Source organism: Schistocerca serialis, chromosome 1, assembly GCF_023864345.2.
Source record: "Schistocerca serialis cubense isolate TAMUIC-IGC-003099 chromosome 1, iqSchSeri2.2, whole genome shotgun sequence".
NCBI lineage: Eukaryota > Metazoa > Arthropoda > Insecta > Orthoptera > Acrididae > Schistocerca > Schistocerca serialis.
In genome coordinates, this window is record NC_064638.1 from 119804148 (window position 1) to 119820385 (window position 16238).

Sequence of the window (16238 nt, forward strand, 5' to 3'; positions counted from 1 at the left end):
GCATTTTACACAAATGTCTAAGTGTCAAACCATACCAGTAGCAATTTACATGCTCTGACTACTTGGGACAGTAAGCTCTGTTCTGACTTTTGCAATGACTCGCAGTGGCTACTGCAGGAAGATTGTTTTTTGCAAAAGTTGGTTTTCAGTGACAAACCCATGTTTCACTTGTATGGAATGGTGAAGCATCGTAATGGGTGGTTGGGTGCACGCACGTGTGTGTGTGTGTGTGTGTGTGTGTGTGTGTGTGTGTGTGTGTGTGTGGCTCACATTCATGATTCGCCTGAATGTTAATGGTTTTTTTTTCTTTTTTTCCCCTGCCCTGTCCTGTTCAAAAGTTTATTGTTCACTTTTCTTTGAGGAGACAACTGAGTTATCATCTCATGGACATGCTGCAGCAATGGCTTATGCTGCAATTACAGCAAGGCAACGGAGACTTTATTGTGCAACAAGATGGTACTCCACCACATTTTTTTACAACATTAGTGAACTGCCTTACAGTTGGATTGGATGTGCTTCCCTTTATGACTCTCCTCATCTTCAGGGACCCCATTGTCACCCGACTTAAATCCATGATGGTGTTATGTCATTGATCGTGTGTTACTGCCTCCAATGTCACTTAATTGGGAAGAATTGCATGGAGGGAGAATTAATGTGGTCACCAATAATGACCATGACGTGTTGGAACATGTATTGGTTATCATATTGATATTTGCCATGTCACAACAGGCGGCCTTTAACTTGAGTTACAAAATTGGGGAAATGTTTACTTTACTGATATGTGTGTATATTCAGTACATCTTTCAGTTTTTGCACAGTTGTATTCTGAAGCCCCAGAGGTAATTACACATAAACCTGTGTAAGTAAAATTAGAAAGAATTATTCAAAGAAAATATTTCAAAGAAATTAGGAACACAAGAGTCTGTGTCAAAGATAAGGAATAATCCTACTGTGGGAAGAGACTTGACATGTGTAATACCTGTACTCTGTACACAAAATGACAAGCTATAGAGTTCCTGTTAGAACAAAGAATGGTGCTATAGCAAAATCCAGGTCTCTTGCAATTTTTGAGCATAAGTATATAATAAAGGAAACAACAGGAATGACTAGATGATTTCTTACTACCGATTCATGAGGAAACATAGCTAAACTAGTGAAAGAAACTGTTCTTCTAGATGCTCCTGATGGTTGCAACATCTCATTTTCTTCAGTATCGAGCTACTACTAGCCATGCCATAACGATTGACCACTGTCTTTGAGCTCATATTCTGGTCATATTGCATTATAACCATCGATATGTTATACCTTGCGAAATTGTGGAAATGTCTACTTTTATTTTTTTGTATGAATATTACATCTTTGTTGAAATGGGGGCGACATCTGCAGCAATATTTAAGAGAAACGTAATTAGGAGAAAAATTTCCTTTGCGTAGTTTAAAGATGCAACCATACTCAATTTCCAATCAAATCATCGTTGCTTTCCAATTAGTCATTTTTTCCTAATAATGGTGAGTGTAGATTGTTGCAATACAACTAATGGTGATACATATTAACAAGACAAAAAGAGTAAATGCAAGCTATGTTGTTGCTTTTCACAGCTGTTATGTTTTTACGCATGTAAATCTACATAAAGTACTAATATAACATCTTTAATTTATTTGCTTTTGCATTTCTATGGGCTGTGCGCTCACGTTTGCTGTGTTGCCGGACCTCAGAACAGTATTTCCAGTTCACTGTTCACTGTTGCAATGTTTACATTGTGCTTCCTGTCAGATAGGAAACAATTGTGCTCCCATTCGTTGTTGTGTATATGTGTGAGATTGCTCATAACATAATCAGTTGCCTTGCACTTGTGTGAAACTACGCATCATTTACACAATTGTGAGAAGTCTATGGTAATTTTGCTTGTGCTTAATTTGAGGCTGAAAAAGAATACGGCATGAGCAGTTACGTGTACAGCCAGTAAAGAGAACTTCTGAATGTCTCAGTATTAGTGAAAGTACAGTCAAGTTAATTTTGATAGAATATAGAGGAACTTCACATCTTGTATCACCAAATGAGAGTTCTGTAACAATATTATGAGAAGGAAAGTTGCTACTCACTATATAACGGAGATGCTGAGTCGCAGATAGCCCCAATAAAAAGACTGTTACAAATAAAGCTTTTGGCCCATAAGGCCTTCATCAAAAATAAAACACACACACACACACACACACACACACACACACACACACACACACACACACACACACGACTGCAGTCTAAGGCAACTGCAGTTCTGGCAGACGACACAAGTCTGTACTGGATGAATTTACAGGGGAGTCATAAAAAGAAAAGTCCATGACTTCTACGTGGAAAAGTAGTTTCCAACAGTGGCAGCCATTCTGGAGAAGTTGAAGTTTCCTGATGAGTGAAACAACCATTTGGCATACCATTTGAAAATCGGGCTTCAGATAAAATACGTTCAAAACAAAAAACATGTGCTATGGAAAATAACTAAGTAGCAGGAAAAAGAGATCAGTTCCAGTGGGAAACAAGACACTTACAGAACACTGATGAGAGTTGATGTGGTGCAAGTCTTTCCAGAAAGTTTGGTTGGCAGGAGTAAAAGATGCCTTATGCATCAGAAAATGTATATGATTATCGCAGAGGAAGTGTTAAAGTGTGGAAAGGCTGAAAAGAAGGAATTCAAACAACGTCCGGTTCTGGAGAAAGGATTATAATGTGATATGTAGGGAACAAAGATGGGTTCATGCAAAATGCTGGCTTACATTTTATTGGGCAGAAAGGAGGAGCAGATTATCATTCTCAAATGAATGCCAGACACTATGAAGAGTGGTTGACGAGCGTTCTTGAAAATTACCACACAGAACTGCGATTGTTTTAGATCAGACTCCATATCGCACAATGATGAATCCAGTGTCACAAAATATATCTACAAAATGGAGAAAGGATTCTGTTACTGAATGGATGGAAAGCAATAATGTAGAGCTTCCATCTAATGCCACATCATATGAGGAATTTACCAAAGCTGGCCTACTGGAACACCCACGACCGCACTTCAGGGCACAGGAACCCCTTGGAAAAAAGACTGTGATCAATGGACAAGGAAATTTAACTTCTGTGGTTGCCTGTAGTGTATTGCGAACTGAACACCACTGAGGTTATTTAGGCATTTGTGAAGAACAAAGTAGCAAAGAAGAACAAGAATTTGAAAGTAAATGATACTTTACAGCTGTGTCCCCAAAGTGTCTGAAGGAATTCAGTGAGTCACATACACAAACAGTTATGCACAAAGAGCCCACTGTCTTGACACAGCAACAGAACCATTGCTGATCCAAGTAGATGACTGCAAAGGCAGCAGCGAGACCTCAGCCAGAAGCAAAAGCGATCAAGGTATGTTTAATTTCAGTCATCATTCTTTTCTGCAAAATTTATTTGAGCTAATCAATTTTTCCATTTACTGTTGAAATGTGCTGTACAAATGCTCATTTATTGTCAGCCGCTTGCATATCGAGCATTTATTTGCAATTTCCCACATTATTTCCTTCTACTCGCAACAAAAACTGAACTTGGCTATGTTTTACTAGAATGTGACCATGAAATTACCATTCTTTGCTGACGAACAGGTGCTTATGGTGCATTCCAACAGCGGTGGCGAACTGGTGCGACAACTATGCTCTACTATAGCCTCATATATATTGCAGTCACTAACACAATTGGTTTATAAACTCTTAACTATACACATAAGGAGTATTCATTAGTAAAGACATATGATCTAACCAATAGAATTTCAAGCCTAACAGTGGCTTTTCCATGACAATAGCTACAACGGTAAGCTGAAGTGTAGCTCCCTGCGTTTGACATTATAGCGATCAGAAAATAATGGAAATCCATATGTAAATAAAACAGACTGATCTTTAAACTGTGGTAAGGAAATTTTTCTCCTACATTACAGTCTAATTTTTATGCATCCTTGAAGTTGACACTATCTGAAAAAGCTAGAAAAAGCATGGTTTCTCTTAAATATTACCATGTATGTTGCCCCCATTTCAACCAAAATGTAATAGACGTTTTTCACAATTCTGACAATTTATAACATCGATGTTCATAATGCAGTGTGACCAGAATATGAGCTCCAAGTCAGGGGTCAGTCATTATGAAATGGATAATAGGAGTTCAAATCAAAGGAGCAAATGCCACTTTACCAACAACAATACCCCAACAATGCACCCCTACAGAAAATAACAGCAACTGATTCATATGATAACATTTTATGTGAACAATTCCATAAAGCGATATAAAACAGCTGTAAACTAGTAACAAAACAGGTAGTAAAGAAATAAGCAGATGGTGTCTGCTGACAATACCGCTGTACTATTTTTCTAAAAACTCTTGTTTGTCCTTTACATTAATACAGAACATTATTACTGAAATTTCAACACTACTATTCACTTTTATTGACTGTTGTGTTTTTTTAAGTCTTTGCGTTTATCCTTATACTAAAGGTGGAACTGGACAGTGCAGAGTCAATAAACTTACTTACTTTTAAACCCGTGTCTCCTTCTAATACACAACTAGTAATTACTAGGGAAAAGATGCATAAGAATACATAAGAAATAAAAAATATAACTTACCTGAAGTTATTGCAGCTTTTGATGTACTGTTCATATGAATGGTCGAACTACTGGAAGCATGCTCTTCTCTATGTTTCTCATATTCTTTCACACTGGTGAAAAACGTACTACATATCTCACACTTTAGAGTTAGAGCACTTTCAGTATGTTGATCACGCTGTCTAAATAAAGCTTTATTATTTTTAGACTTTTCTGGTTTATGAATCTTGAGATGTTGTTTCAGTCGAATTCTTGTTGGGAATGCTTTTGGGCAGACCTTGCATGTATAAGGTATGGTTGTTGAATGCGTTATGATTGTTGAATGTGTTTTTGAATGAAGCAATAAGCGCTGGCGAGTCTTAAATGTGCGTCTGCAAATTTCACATTCATGACCTGTGGCTGCCGCATCCGTGACAGCCTTCAACTTTGAAAGACAATTCTCTCTACTGTGATTTGACAATTCTTCACCAGTGTTAAATATGGTGCTGCACACAGCACACTCATATTTACTATGCATAAGTATGTGGCGCTCTAGCTTTAGTTTAGATGAGAAGCTTTTATTACATTCTGAACATGAATTTTTTGCAGGTAACACTTTCTTTTTGCTACCTTGTTTTAAGAGTTTATTCTGAGTTTTCATTTTCAGCTTTAACAGTTTTTGTCTCTCTGTCATCAGTCGCACTTTAACACTACCAGATCCAATTTTTTGTCTAACAGAGCCACTGCTAGGAACACTTTCTTTAGAAGAGGAACAGCTGTTTGTTATTGGAACAGTCATACCAGTGTCCACTTTGCTCTTATTTACATTACTCTCATCAACTTTGCTCTCATTCACTTTACTGTCATTTCCTTTACTCTCATTCCCTTTAGTGTCATTCGCTTTAGTGTCACTCATGTGAATATCCTTCACCATGGTATCATCCAATTTACTTTCATTCAACTTTTTGTGGTTTAATGTTGTTATATTATTCTCTTTAATATTTTTCATTTCTTCGTCTGCAACAGGCTCTGTCACCAACTTTGTAGCCTCACATGTAAGCTGTTTCTTTGCGTTTTTCACTAACATTTTTTTGTTATTCAGAATACTATCATTAAGGCCCATATCTTCTGAGATACTATCGTCATACGCTTCATCGTACCAATGGATTTCATAGTTGCTATCGTTTTCAAAATCACTCTCTTCAGCTGTGCTCTTCTTTTCGTGAGGACCAATCTTTACTAAATTTGGTATTTCTCCAACTGTAGCCATTATCCCAAGAGGATCAGATTGTACTAATTTTGGGATTTCTTCAACTGTGATCGTTCTTTCATGGGGGTCAGTCTTCACCAATTTTGAGATTTCTTCAACTGTAGCTTTTGTTATATGAGGACCGGTCTCTACTAATTTTGAGATTTCTTCACCTGTGGGCTTTTTCCCACGAGGTCCAGCCTTTATTGATTTAGGGGTTTCTTCAGCTGTGGCTTCTTTTCCATGAGGAGCTGACTTTACTAATTTTGGGCTTTCTTCAACTGCAGCTTTTCTTCCATAAGGTGCTGACTTTATTAATTTTGGGCTTTCTTCAACTGCAGCTTTTTTTCCATGAGGAGCTGGCTTTATTAATTTTGGGCTTTCTTCAACTGCAGATTTTTTTGTGTGTGAACCTGACTTACTTAATTTTGGGCTTTCTTCAATTGCAGCTTTTTTCCCATGAGGAGCTGACTTGATTAGTTTTGAACTTTCCTCAACTGTGGCTTTTGTTCCAAGAGGGGCTGGCTTTATTAAATTTGGACTTTCTTCAGCTGCAACTTTTTTTCCATGTACTGACTTTACTAATTTTGATACATCTTCAGCTATGGTCTTTTTTCGCTGAGGAGTTGACTTTATTAATTTTGGTGTATCTTCAGCTGTGGTTTTTTTCCCCTGAGAACGGGATTTTGTTAATTTTGGGATTTTATCATCCTTTTTCCTAGTACTCTTAGTTTTAACTGCAGTCATAACTCTCTTTCTTTTCCTGGGACCCCTTTTCACAGTTTCAGACCTGCAGACAAAGAGGAGTATGAATAAATGATTTATACGGAACTGCTCTGTATGTACCACAACACACAAGTTAAACAATAAAGATTAGAAATAGCAGGGTTAATAAAGAAAATCGAAAGTTAGTTTGAAAACTAACTTGTCGAAATGCATGAAAATTTCATATAAAGTAAGTCCAGGTATTTATATCAGACCTTCAACCTTAAATTAAAGGTACCAAGTACTACGTATTTGTTCAAAGGTGAAAATAATAGAATTGGATTACATAATACTGACACACTGGAACACTTGCAGAGTATTTTCAACAACTACAACTATGGGACACTGTCATTAAGGAGACTATAGAAATAAAAATGTTACAAAACCTTATAATAAGGGAAAAAGGTTCTATCTTGGATACGATAAGGCTGTTTCTCAGATTGACATTTTGGGCAAGGGAAAAGAAATGTACATCGACGAATGAAGCTGGTGCCAGGAGCCGACACGTATATAGAAACAAGGCACCATCAATATCTCTGAGAATGAATGGAGGTGAGGCAGCTTGTAGACCACTGATTGGTGCACCTCAAGGACAGGTGTATCTGTTACTGAAATTCTGAACACAAAATTGCCTAGAAACTTTGAAACAAACAGGAAAAACAAAATATCACTGAGAAGACCTAAAAGATGGACTCTTCACTATATTCTATAGTCACACTAGTCTTGATGTTATAGGTTCATTTACAATTGGAGGGAAAATAGACAGGAGAGGGGGAGAGGGAGGGGGGGGGGGGGGGAGGATATGCAGTATTGCTTGGAATGTCGTGATAAGTAACTTCCTGACAAATTAAAACACTTTGCCACATCTGGAATTCAACCCAGCATTGTGTCCTTCGGTGCAGCAAGGTGGTTGAACATCCCAAAACACATCCAACACTACAGAAGGGTTACAACACAAATTTATTTATTTACAATATATTCGATATAAACCACAAATAACTTTGTTCCCTTGAGTCTCTCTCTCTCTCTCTCTCTCTCTTTCTCTCTCTCTCTCTCTCTCTCTCTCTCTATCTCTCTCTGTTCCATTACCACTGGGCTTACAATACTCACTAGCAGTTGCAGAAGCACTGCTAGGTTCATGAAGTTCGCTTCGTAGTACATTCAGAAGCTCTCACTGCACGGTCGTCTGTATGCTTTGTGTGTTCGGGGAGTGATGATAATCTGAGGTGGAGCTCTGAGTATGGTGGCTTCAAGAGACGTGTGGACCAGTAACAACAGCAAGCAGCAAGGTGATGCAAATTCGCTATCATCTGGTGGTGTGTGTAGCGCCACCTGGTGGAATCTGGTTATTCCTCTCTAGCAGCGACAAGTTTAAATTTATTTATTTAGCAAATCGCTTACAGATTTATATTTTACAGTTAAGTTGATGCAAGATAAAATGATACGAATCAGCACAAGCAGATACATCTATATACGCAGTGTGAACATAAACAAAAGTGACAAACTGTGTGGACAGATTTCTGACTGGAACTGGAGGATAAGAGGTCCTATGAACATGTGAAAACGTGAACATGTGTCCGGAAGTGCATCACTGCCATAGTAGATGGCACTTACAGACCACAATTTATCTGACCACTTTCCAAGTGTTAGTTTGTGTTGGAGGCTGTGTGATTGATGCAGCACACTGTAACCAGCAGAATGGTCCAGTATTTATGTCGGGAACAAGTCAAGGTGGCCAAGCAGACAGAAGCGGTCAAGAGACAGCAGAACTGTACCAAAACAAGTACACCCACAGCTATCAACCACATCACCCAACATTTCAAGCCCTCTTTGGGCATTTGAGTGATCATGCTTCTTTCAGACAGATGAACAAGAGGAATGGTTTCTGCAGGATACCGAGACAAACCCTAGTACAAGCTCCAGGCAAGTGGCCCGCCAACATACTGTAAGCCAAAGTACGATTATATGGCCTCGCGGTCTGAGGCGACATGTCACAGATTGTACGGCCCCTCCGGCCAGAGGTTCGAGTCCTACCTCGGGCATGGGAGTGGTGTGTTGCTTTTAGCATAAGTTAGTACAAGTAGTATGTAAGTCTAGGGACCAATAACCTCAGCAGTTTGGTCCCTTAGGAATTCACACACATTTGAACGATTATGTGTATCCTGCATGACAACTGCTACTATCCCTATCACCTGCAATCCGATGGAGGCCACTTTGAACATCTGTTGTGATGGGGATGCGATACAGCTCTGAACAGTGTTCTGGAATGATTTTCTGTCATTGCATGGACACTGTCCATTTCCACACACGTTCATATGACCTTTTTCCCTCCATTTCCAATTGGGAATCCAACCCTGCAATTTGTCGTTTTTATTAATGTTCACCCTGTATATATGCATGTATAGGTAATAATGAAAGCTGGAGAACTGGCACTTGCTAAAGGAAGTTGAGAAATCCGTTTTCCACCATAATTTTGTACACAAAGACTCCAGCAAGGTAACTGCTGCAGATGTTACATCTACAATGTCTTTCCAGGTACCTATAAATTTTCTTTTTGGACAGTTGTTCAAAATGTGCTCTAGTGTTTGTTCCAATGTTCTGCAGTTACATTGGTCACTCCCCACTTGTGTAGAAATGCTTTGGTCATGGCAGGGCCAGTTCTGACATGATTGAGGGAGCTCCATATTTTTCTTGGTTGGTTTTTTCATAGCATTGGATGATCAGATCTATTCTACCTAACTTCTTGTGACCATGGAAGGATGTCCGCTGACTCTCCATTCATCTGTTTAAGACTGTAGCTTTCTGGGGCAAAGTGACCAGTGTTTACCAAGATTGGTTCCCTAGATTTTTAAATGGGTGCATGGTAAGTTGTTCAATGTTTCATGAATTGGTAAGTTTCTCAATCTTCTGGATTTCATCCATTCATGTTTTACTGCTTGTTGTCAAGAGATTTGGAGCTGCAATATTGGCAATTACTGTCAACCATGGTATTGGTGTGGATTTAGGGGTTCCTGTCATGATCCTCTTCACGTCATTCAGATGGGTATCCATTTTGCTGACACGGATACTTCTATTCCAAACAGGAGAACAGCCTTCAGCGACAGGATACACGAGTACTTGTGCTGTAGTTCTTAAGGAATTTGCATTAGAAAATTCAACCAGTATTATTTATGGTGGAGATTTTGCCCAAACTCTAATAAAACAGAAGTCCGCTCATTCCACTTAACCAACAGAATGGCAAACAGAGTACTGAATGTAATCTTCCACATCAAGAAATTACCACATACTCGACACCCAAAATATTTGAGTGTGACTCAACAGATCCCTGAAATTTTGAAAACATCTACAACAGGACAGATGCTAAAATCTAGAAATAAAATATTAAGGAATACTCATCAATTTAAATGTTTCTTCTGAGGAAAAGAGATTGGAGCGCGACATGCGCAGCGGGGTCAACACAGAGACCATCAGCACTGCACTCAAGAGCTTTGCCTTTCAAGGGACATTCTTATATCAAATTGCTTTAAGAATGTGCTTCATGGGGCCTACTCATTGCTTCACTTTAGCAGTAGCTTTATGCTACGATTCTAATTAAGTATACACAATGCCGCTGTAAAAATGTTTACGTTGAAAACTTCATTTGTTGTTAAAATCTCAACACACTGACGACAAACTTTCTCAAGAGCGTACTGAGAATCTGAGCTGAGTAGGGGGATTTCATGTTACTTTCACAGTGAATGATGGAATACTTTTTTATTTCAAGACAAATGGCTCTGCGTATACTTGCTACTAGTTAAAAACCATTACATGTTCTGTCTTGCTTCTAACAACCACTGAGTTGACATTTTTGTCTGTTTGGTGGAGCAGGATGATAGTTTCGCGTGTGACAAATTTTTTTTCTGGGGGAGGGTGCGGGGAAGGGGGGGGGGGGGGGGGGGGGAGCAGCTGCTCTCTCCTGACCATCATTCATCATTGGGTACATCCTTCTTTCTCATAATGTATTTTCATTGCCTGCACCATTATTTCTAGCAGGGTATTTGTATCATACACTACATTGTGTTTAGTGTTGGTCACATATTGATATGTGGTGCTGCCGTATTAACACTTGAACATATATACAAATGAGAGAAAGACATGGTCTTCACCGGTGGACAAAAACATACTATAAAAGAAGTGGCACGAAAAACTTGCTGCAAGAGCTGAATACAGAAGACTGTGCTGGTTTATGTACCTTCATTGGGATGTCATCCTCAGATTAGAAATGCTGCCAAAACTACATTTTTACACGATCTTCATTCTAGAGGATTGCATATTCATTTCACCTTTCAAAGCAAGCAATATCTGAAATAGTACCCAAAACTTGTGGAGCACTGGTGGAAGTCCTGTTTGATTATGTAAGGGTAAAGATAACTAAATGAAATAAACATAGTGTATACTTAATCTAATTTTTATTAGTCACACAATACTTGCGCAGACCAGCACACAATATGACTGCTTCAATAGTGTTGTCACTCACTACTGCATGCTGTGAATGTTAAAGGGGAATCAGTGTTTGTTGAGGTCCCAGCCCCAGCCACACACACACACACACACACACACACACACACACACACACACACACACACACACACACACACACACTGAAGGTCCCAATTTTTTGTAAAAGCCTCTCTTCGCCAAACATAGCACCTCATTTAATTTGTGTTTAAATTTCTGCTATGGTGCCAGTCACAAACTACATGAGATGTATGTTACAGATGATGTGATCTCATCTAATACTCTATTGTCCCACTTCTGTACTTCCTTTCCAGGAGCAGAAACGGACCACCTTATGCTGTTTCATTTCCCTTGCTTCTCATCCATCGAAGTTCCAGTAACTTTTTTGCGTTGCCACTTCTTACTGTCAAGTCTTCCAAATACAAAATCAAATGTGTTTCATATGCCAGTGACTAAAAATTTTTGAGTCTTCAGCAGTGTGTTGCCATAATTTCTTGGCGTAAAATGCTGAAGCAAGGAATAAATACACTCTACAAGGATACTCTGAATCTTATGATTTAGAGGTGGATGAGGGGACCCATGCACATAAAGATGAGGTAACAGAGCGGCTATTATTACAGTGACCTAGTTTATACAGTGAAAAGCTTCAAACTTATATTTGTGACAGGTTTGTAAATCTCTATTTTAGCCCACAAGTAAGTGTACCATGGCAAAATAACTATGGATGAATATAAATATGGGAAATCAAGTATAAACCTGTGCACCTCTTTGTACAAGGAATCTATGGTTTCTTTTGGTTCCTAAGTGTTGTCACAAAATCACAAGCATTTATCTCCAAACCATTTTGTCTTGAACAGAATGTCTGCACCACTGCCCAATCTCAGGTGGTGCTCCACCATTCTCTTCTGTTGGTATCTTACAACAACTGACAATTTATTTATTTATTTTTATTTATTTATTTATTTATTTATTTATTTTTTTTTTTTTTTTTTTTGCTCTACACGGCTGCTAGTGGTTTTTTCATTCCTTTTTCCCTGCAGAAAGTTGTTTTTATTGGGTATTTGCTTATTATGTTCTGTATACACCCCTCTGGTTGATACAGCAATATCATCTCTACAATTATTTACAAAACAAACACTATACCTAAAGACAAAGCCACAAGTCAAAAAGTAAACATAAGTTACTGCCATGCAGCAGTGATATGTGATGGCCAGTCAGAAGCACTGTTTCCTTTGACTTGTACTGACACTGCTATTGCTAACCATTTCAGTTTTTTCAAACATCTTTGCACATCAGTGTCCCGTTAGTAAGCAGAAACATTGTTGCAAGCATAATTAAAAACACTTTGCAAACTCAGTGTGTACACAGCAAAATATATGGTAAAACCTGGATAGTGTATCTGCTTTAAGCACTGTCCTTGAATGGTTAAGTTCTACGTTTACATTGGATTCCAGTGAACAGTTTTCATGCACAACAGCTGCACCACTTTGTTGACAAGCAGAAATCCTTAACTGTTAAGGTTGTTACACCAGCTCCTTCTCCAACAGATCCCACAAACTATAGCCATGTGTACCAGCATGCTGACTTTGAAATTCCATTGGCAGGGTCACAATACTGCTGATGCGACATGATGCAAGCCACCATCCCAGCACAGTGGAGCACTGTGTTAGCTCATCCACACTGCCTGGGCCCATCTATGAGATAAGAATCTGTGTCTTTTCATAACAACACCATGCCAATCAAGTATAAATACTTGCCATAGAGGCATAACACTATCTGTCATTGACTGCTGCCAACACCAAGAACTATTCCACACCAGCTGTCAACCCGATGTGAGTCATCCAATCTCATCTAGCTGCTGGTCCATGAGCTGAGCCTAGAACCGATGCCATTAGAGCTTGAACTGTTGCATGCGCTCGTGTGTGTGTGTGTGTGTGTGTGTGTGTGTGTGTGTGTGTGTGTGGCAGGGGGAGGGGGAATCAATGACGACGTTATCAGTGCCTATATGAAGATTAGTAGAAACAAATGAGATACAAAAAGCAATTTGAGATAATACTGCACTCAATCTCTTCCAGTCTCACCCTTGATCAACCACACAGTCACACTAGCTCACATCTTGTAAAGGAGTGTTGAAATTGGTCATATGTTCCAAAAATACAAGTAAAAGAAGAAGAAAACTAAAATGGATTCACAGGAATACATGACTGATTTATCATTTACAAAAAAGACTGATAAACCATCCAGACTGACATAACATTAACTGTTGCCTTAATATATTAGGGAACAAGTCGGACATTGTGCAAAACTTAAAAAGACAAACCACATTTGTGTCATTGTCATTTAAAATAAAGGGCGATCAGTTCACAAATAACTGCTGCCCACCTGTCTGAATACAAAATACAGCCCACTAAACTGTGGCACGCAGATCCTTTGTGCCATATGCACCACACCTGGAAAGGTCCTCTCACCATGCAAGTAGCCATGCGTCATGGGTCTGTGTTCTCTGCAAAGACAGATTAAGAAGGATGTCATCCCATCTGCAGTTGTAAGAAGGTATGCCACTGGCACATTGAGGAGTTTACCGGATGCAGCTTATTGTCCGTCACTTCCAGCCATTCTTCCTCCCATCGACACATTACTCTGTATCCCAACGGCAAGGCGATAGCATGTACAAGGGTGACACACTGTAGTACCTGAGGATAACTGCATGCCAACTTGGCTGCTACATCTGTCATTTTATTCTCCTTAATACCTACATGCCCTGGCACCCAGCAGAGGCACACCTCCTACCCAGCCTTTGTAGATGAAGGAGGGCATCCTGGACACTTGTGCTGGGTACAAGTGTTGGAGAGAGTGAAGGACACTCACAGTGTCTGAACAGACAAGGACTGGACTAGCTGTGCTGTCAATAACTCTTTCAGCTTTTCACACAAACCTTCGTATTCCAATGTCCAGTGTAACCTTACATCTTTTTTCAATACGTGCATGAGAAGACACATTATTTCTGAAAATTTGGGACAAGTTTCCCTTAGTAATTCGCTAACCCTAAAAATGATGGCAACTCCTTTCCTGTTTGAGGAGTTAGAAGACATTGTTCGGCATTCAAACAGTCTGTAGTTGAGTTGGCATAAAATGATTCCTGACAGCAGGCAGTGCTGTTGCCAGGTTTCAACTGCAAAGTGCAAATGGCTATGGGTGGAAATAGTAGCTGTCTATAGAGCTCCAAAAATGCCACAATGTTAGATAAGCATCTGCGACGGTATGACAACTGATGTACCTGTAATCGCTGCAAAACCAATATTTCTGTGTACCTTCCAAGCTCTTCTTTGGCACAATCACCACAGGTGCATCCCACAAGTTGGACCTTCCCTCAATAATACCCTTCCCATAATTGCTGGTTAATAAACTCTTCCATCCTTAGCTGTAGGTGAGGGAGTACCTGATATGTCTTAAGATACACTGCTGATTAAGACCTACTTTGGACTCTGTGTTGTGTCACTGTGGTCACTGGTAAGGACCCACGAGGATTAAGCAGGTCACAGATACTAATAATTCTACCATTGCTACTTCTACCATTCCTTTTACACGCTTTACTTTCTTCTCACATAATGCAGTTACACTGGTGGCAGCTTGCTTTTGGCTAAGGTTTGACTTCATCTTACATAGATCCTGTGGTTCATCTTTCCGGAAAGACGAACCACGTGGCAATATGTCATTGACTACAGTTTTCACCAAATGGAACGATACTCCGAGTTCTGCTGTATGTTGTCCAAGGTCAATTTTAGAATGATGCATATATAGCAAATCTAACCCTTGGACTGCACCATAACTGAAATATATACAAGGCAAATCTTCCATATACTGCTGGGAATGGTTTGCTCCACCTGGAAACTTAGTATCACTGAACCCAATGAACGCACGTCATTACCTTGTACTCCGCATAACATATAATGTGGATGGTTTAACTGCGTCTTTCCCATTTAGTCCAAAGCTGCCACAGGTACATAAACACCTATGTCTAGTAAAAGCTTGTGTTCCCTTCCATCTACCGTGCCAGTCAAGCAGAATTCCACTTGTGCACTGTTTCATTTGTGGTAAAATTCACTGGAAGTGCCATTTGGTTGCTGTGGGGGCTCCTGTTGCCGTTTAACAGGTGGTGATTCCCATATCCTTTATTTTGCGTGAAGTTCCTTTCTTGATGACCAGTCTTCCCACATTTCCTACATTATATCTGTCCAGTCTCATCGTATGTGACCCAAAGATCCACAATCCACACAAGTGGAAAAAATACTCTTCTATCATGGAGTTACCACATCTATTTTTTCCAAAGCTGTTGTTGTGTCTATGGCTCCAAATAAATCCTTAAGAAATTACGCATGTTCTTTCCTTGACACACTTCGTGATCATCCCCATAAAGAAGTGTCAAACACTCTGCTCTGCTTCTTGCAGAAGGACCCTATTCGTGTCATCACTGTCCATTAATTCATAAGCATTAACACTGAGTTTTCTTATTCTATCCACAAAACTTTTGACTGTTTTTCCTTGTCTCTGTGATACCCCATTAAACTGCTCACCGTAGTACCTACAACTAGTCCTCTTATCTAGCATTGTACTAAGAATTTCCTGTAGACTTAACATGTTTGCAAATACCTCAGGTCCTCGTGGTACATTGCACGTGATTTTGCATCCCCTATTAAATGTAATTTGGTCATTTGTAACAAGTATTCATCTGACCAACTAGTAACTCAGCCGTAACACCAGTTACTGTGATGCCAGAATATTCTGTGAATTATCGACAATGTAAAATGTAGGGCGATGTCTCAGGATTGTTGGCCGGGAGGTAAGTGCAAAGAACCAGTTCCTCGGCTGTTGTGTAATCTTCAGAGCAGTGGTATCAACAACATATTTTATTCAGCAGAATTCATACAGCTGCAGTGACTAGTTTTGTGGCAGCACTGTTGACAATGGGCTGCAGAGCTGGTCCCAGCAAAGGACTCAGCAGCGTGCAGTGGCAGGGGTAATAGCTCTTCTCATTAAAACACAGCATTGTGGTGCAGTGGCCTTGTGTAGTAACCATGTTTCAGTGGCATGGCCTCGGGAGCTGATGCAACACAGCTGGGTCAGCACTGGAC

At 39.6% G+C, this 16238-nt stretch overlaps 1 protein-coding gene across 1 annotated transcript in view; it reads right to left on the bottom strand.

The window, feature by feature from the left end:
- The window catches only part of LOC126463667 (uncharacterized), a 90264-nt gene that overhangs the window by 9804 nt on the left and 64222 nt on the right, over nucleotides 1–16238 (bottom strand). The window contains exon 4 of the mRNA XM_050096177.1: nucleotides 4638–6634. Coding sequence (XP_049952134.1) covers nucleotides 4638–6634 — 1997 coding nt within the window. The remainder of the gene's footprint in view (nucleotides 1–4637; nucleotides 6635–16238) is intronic.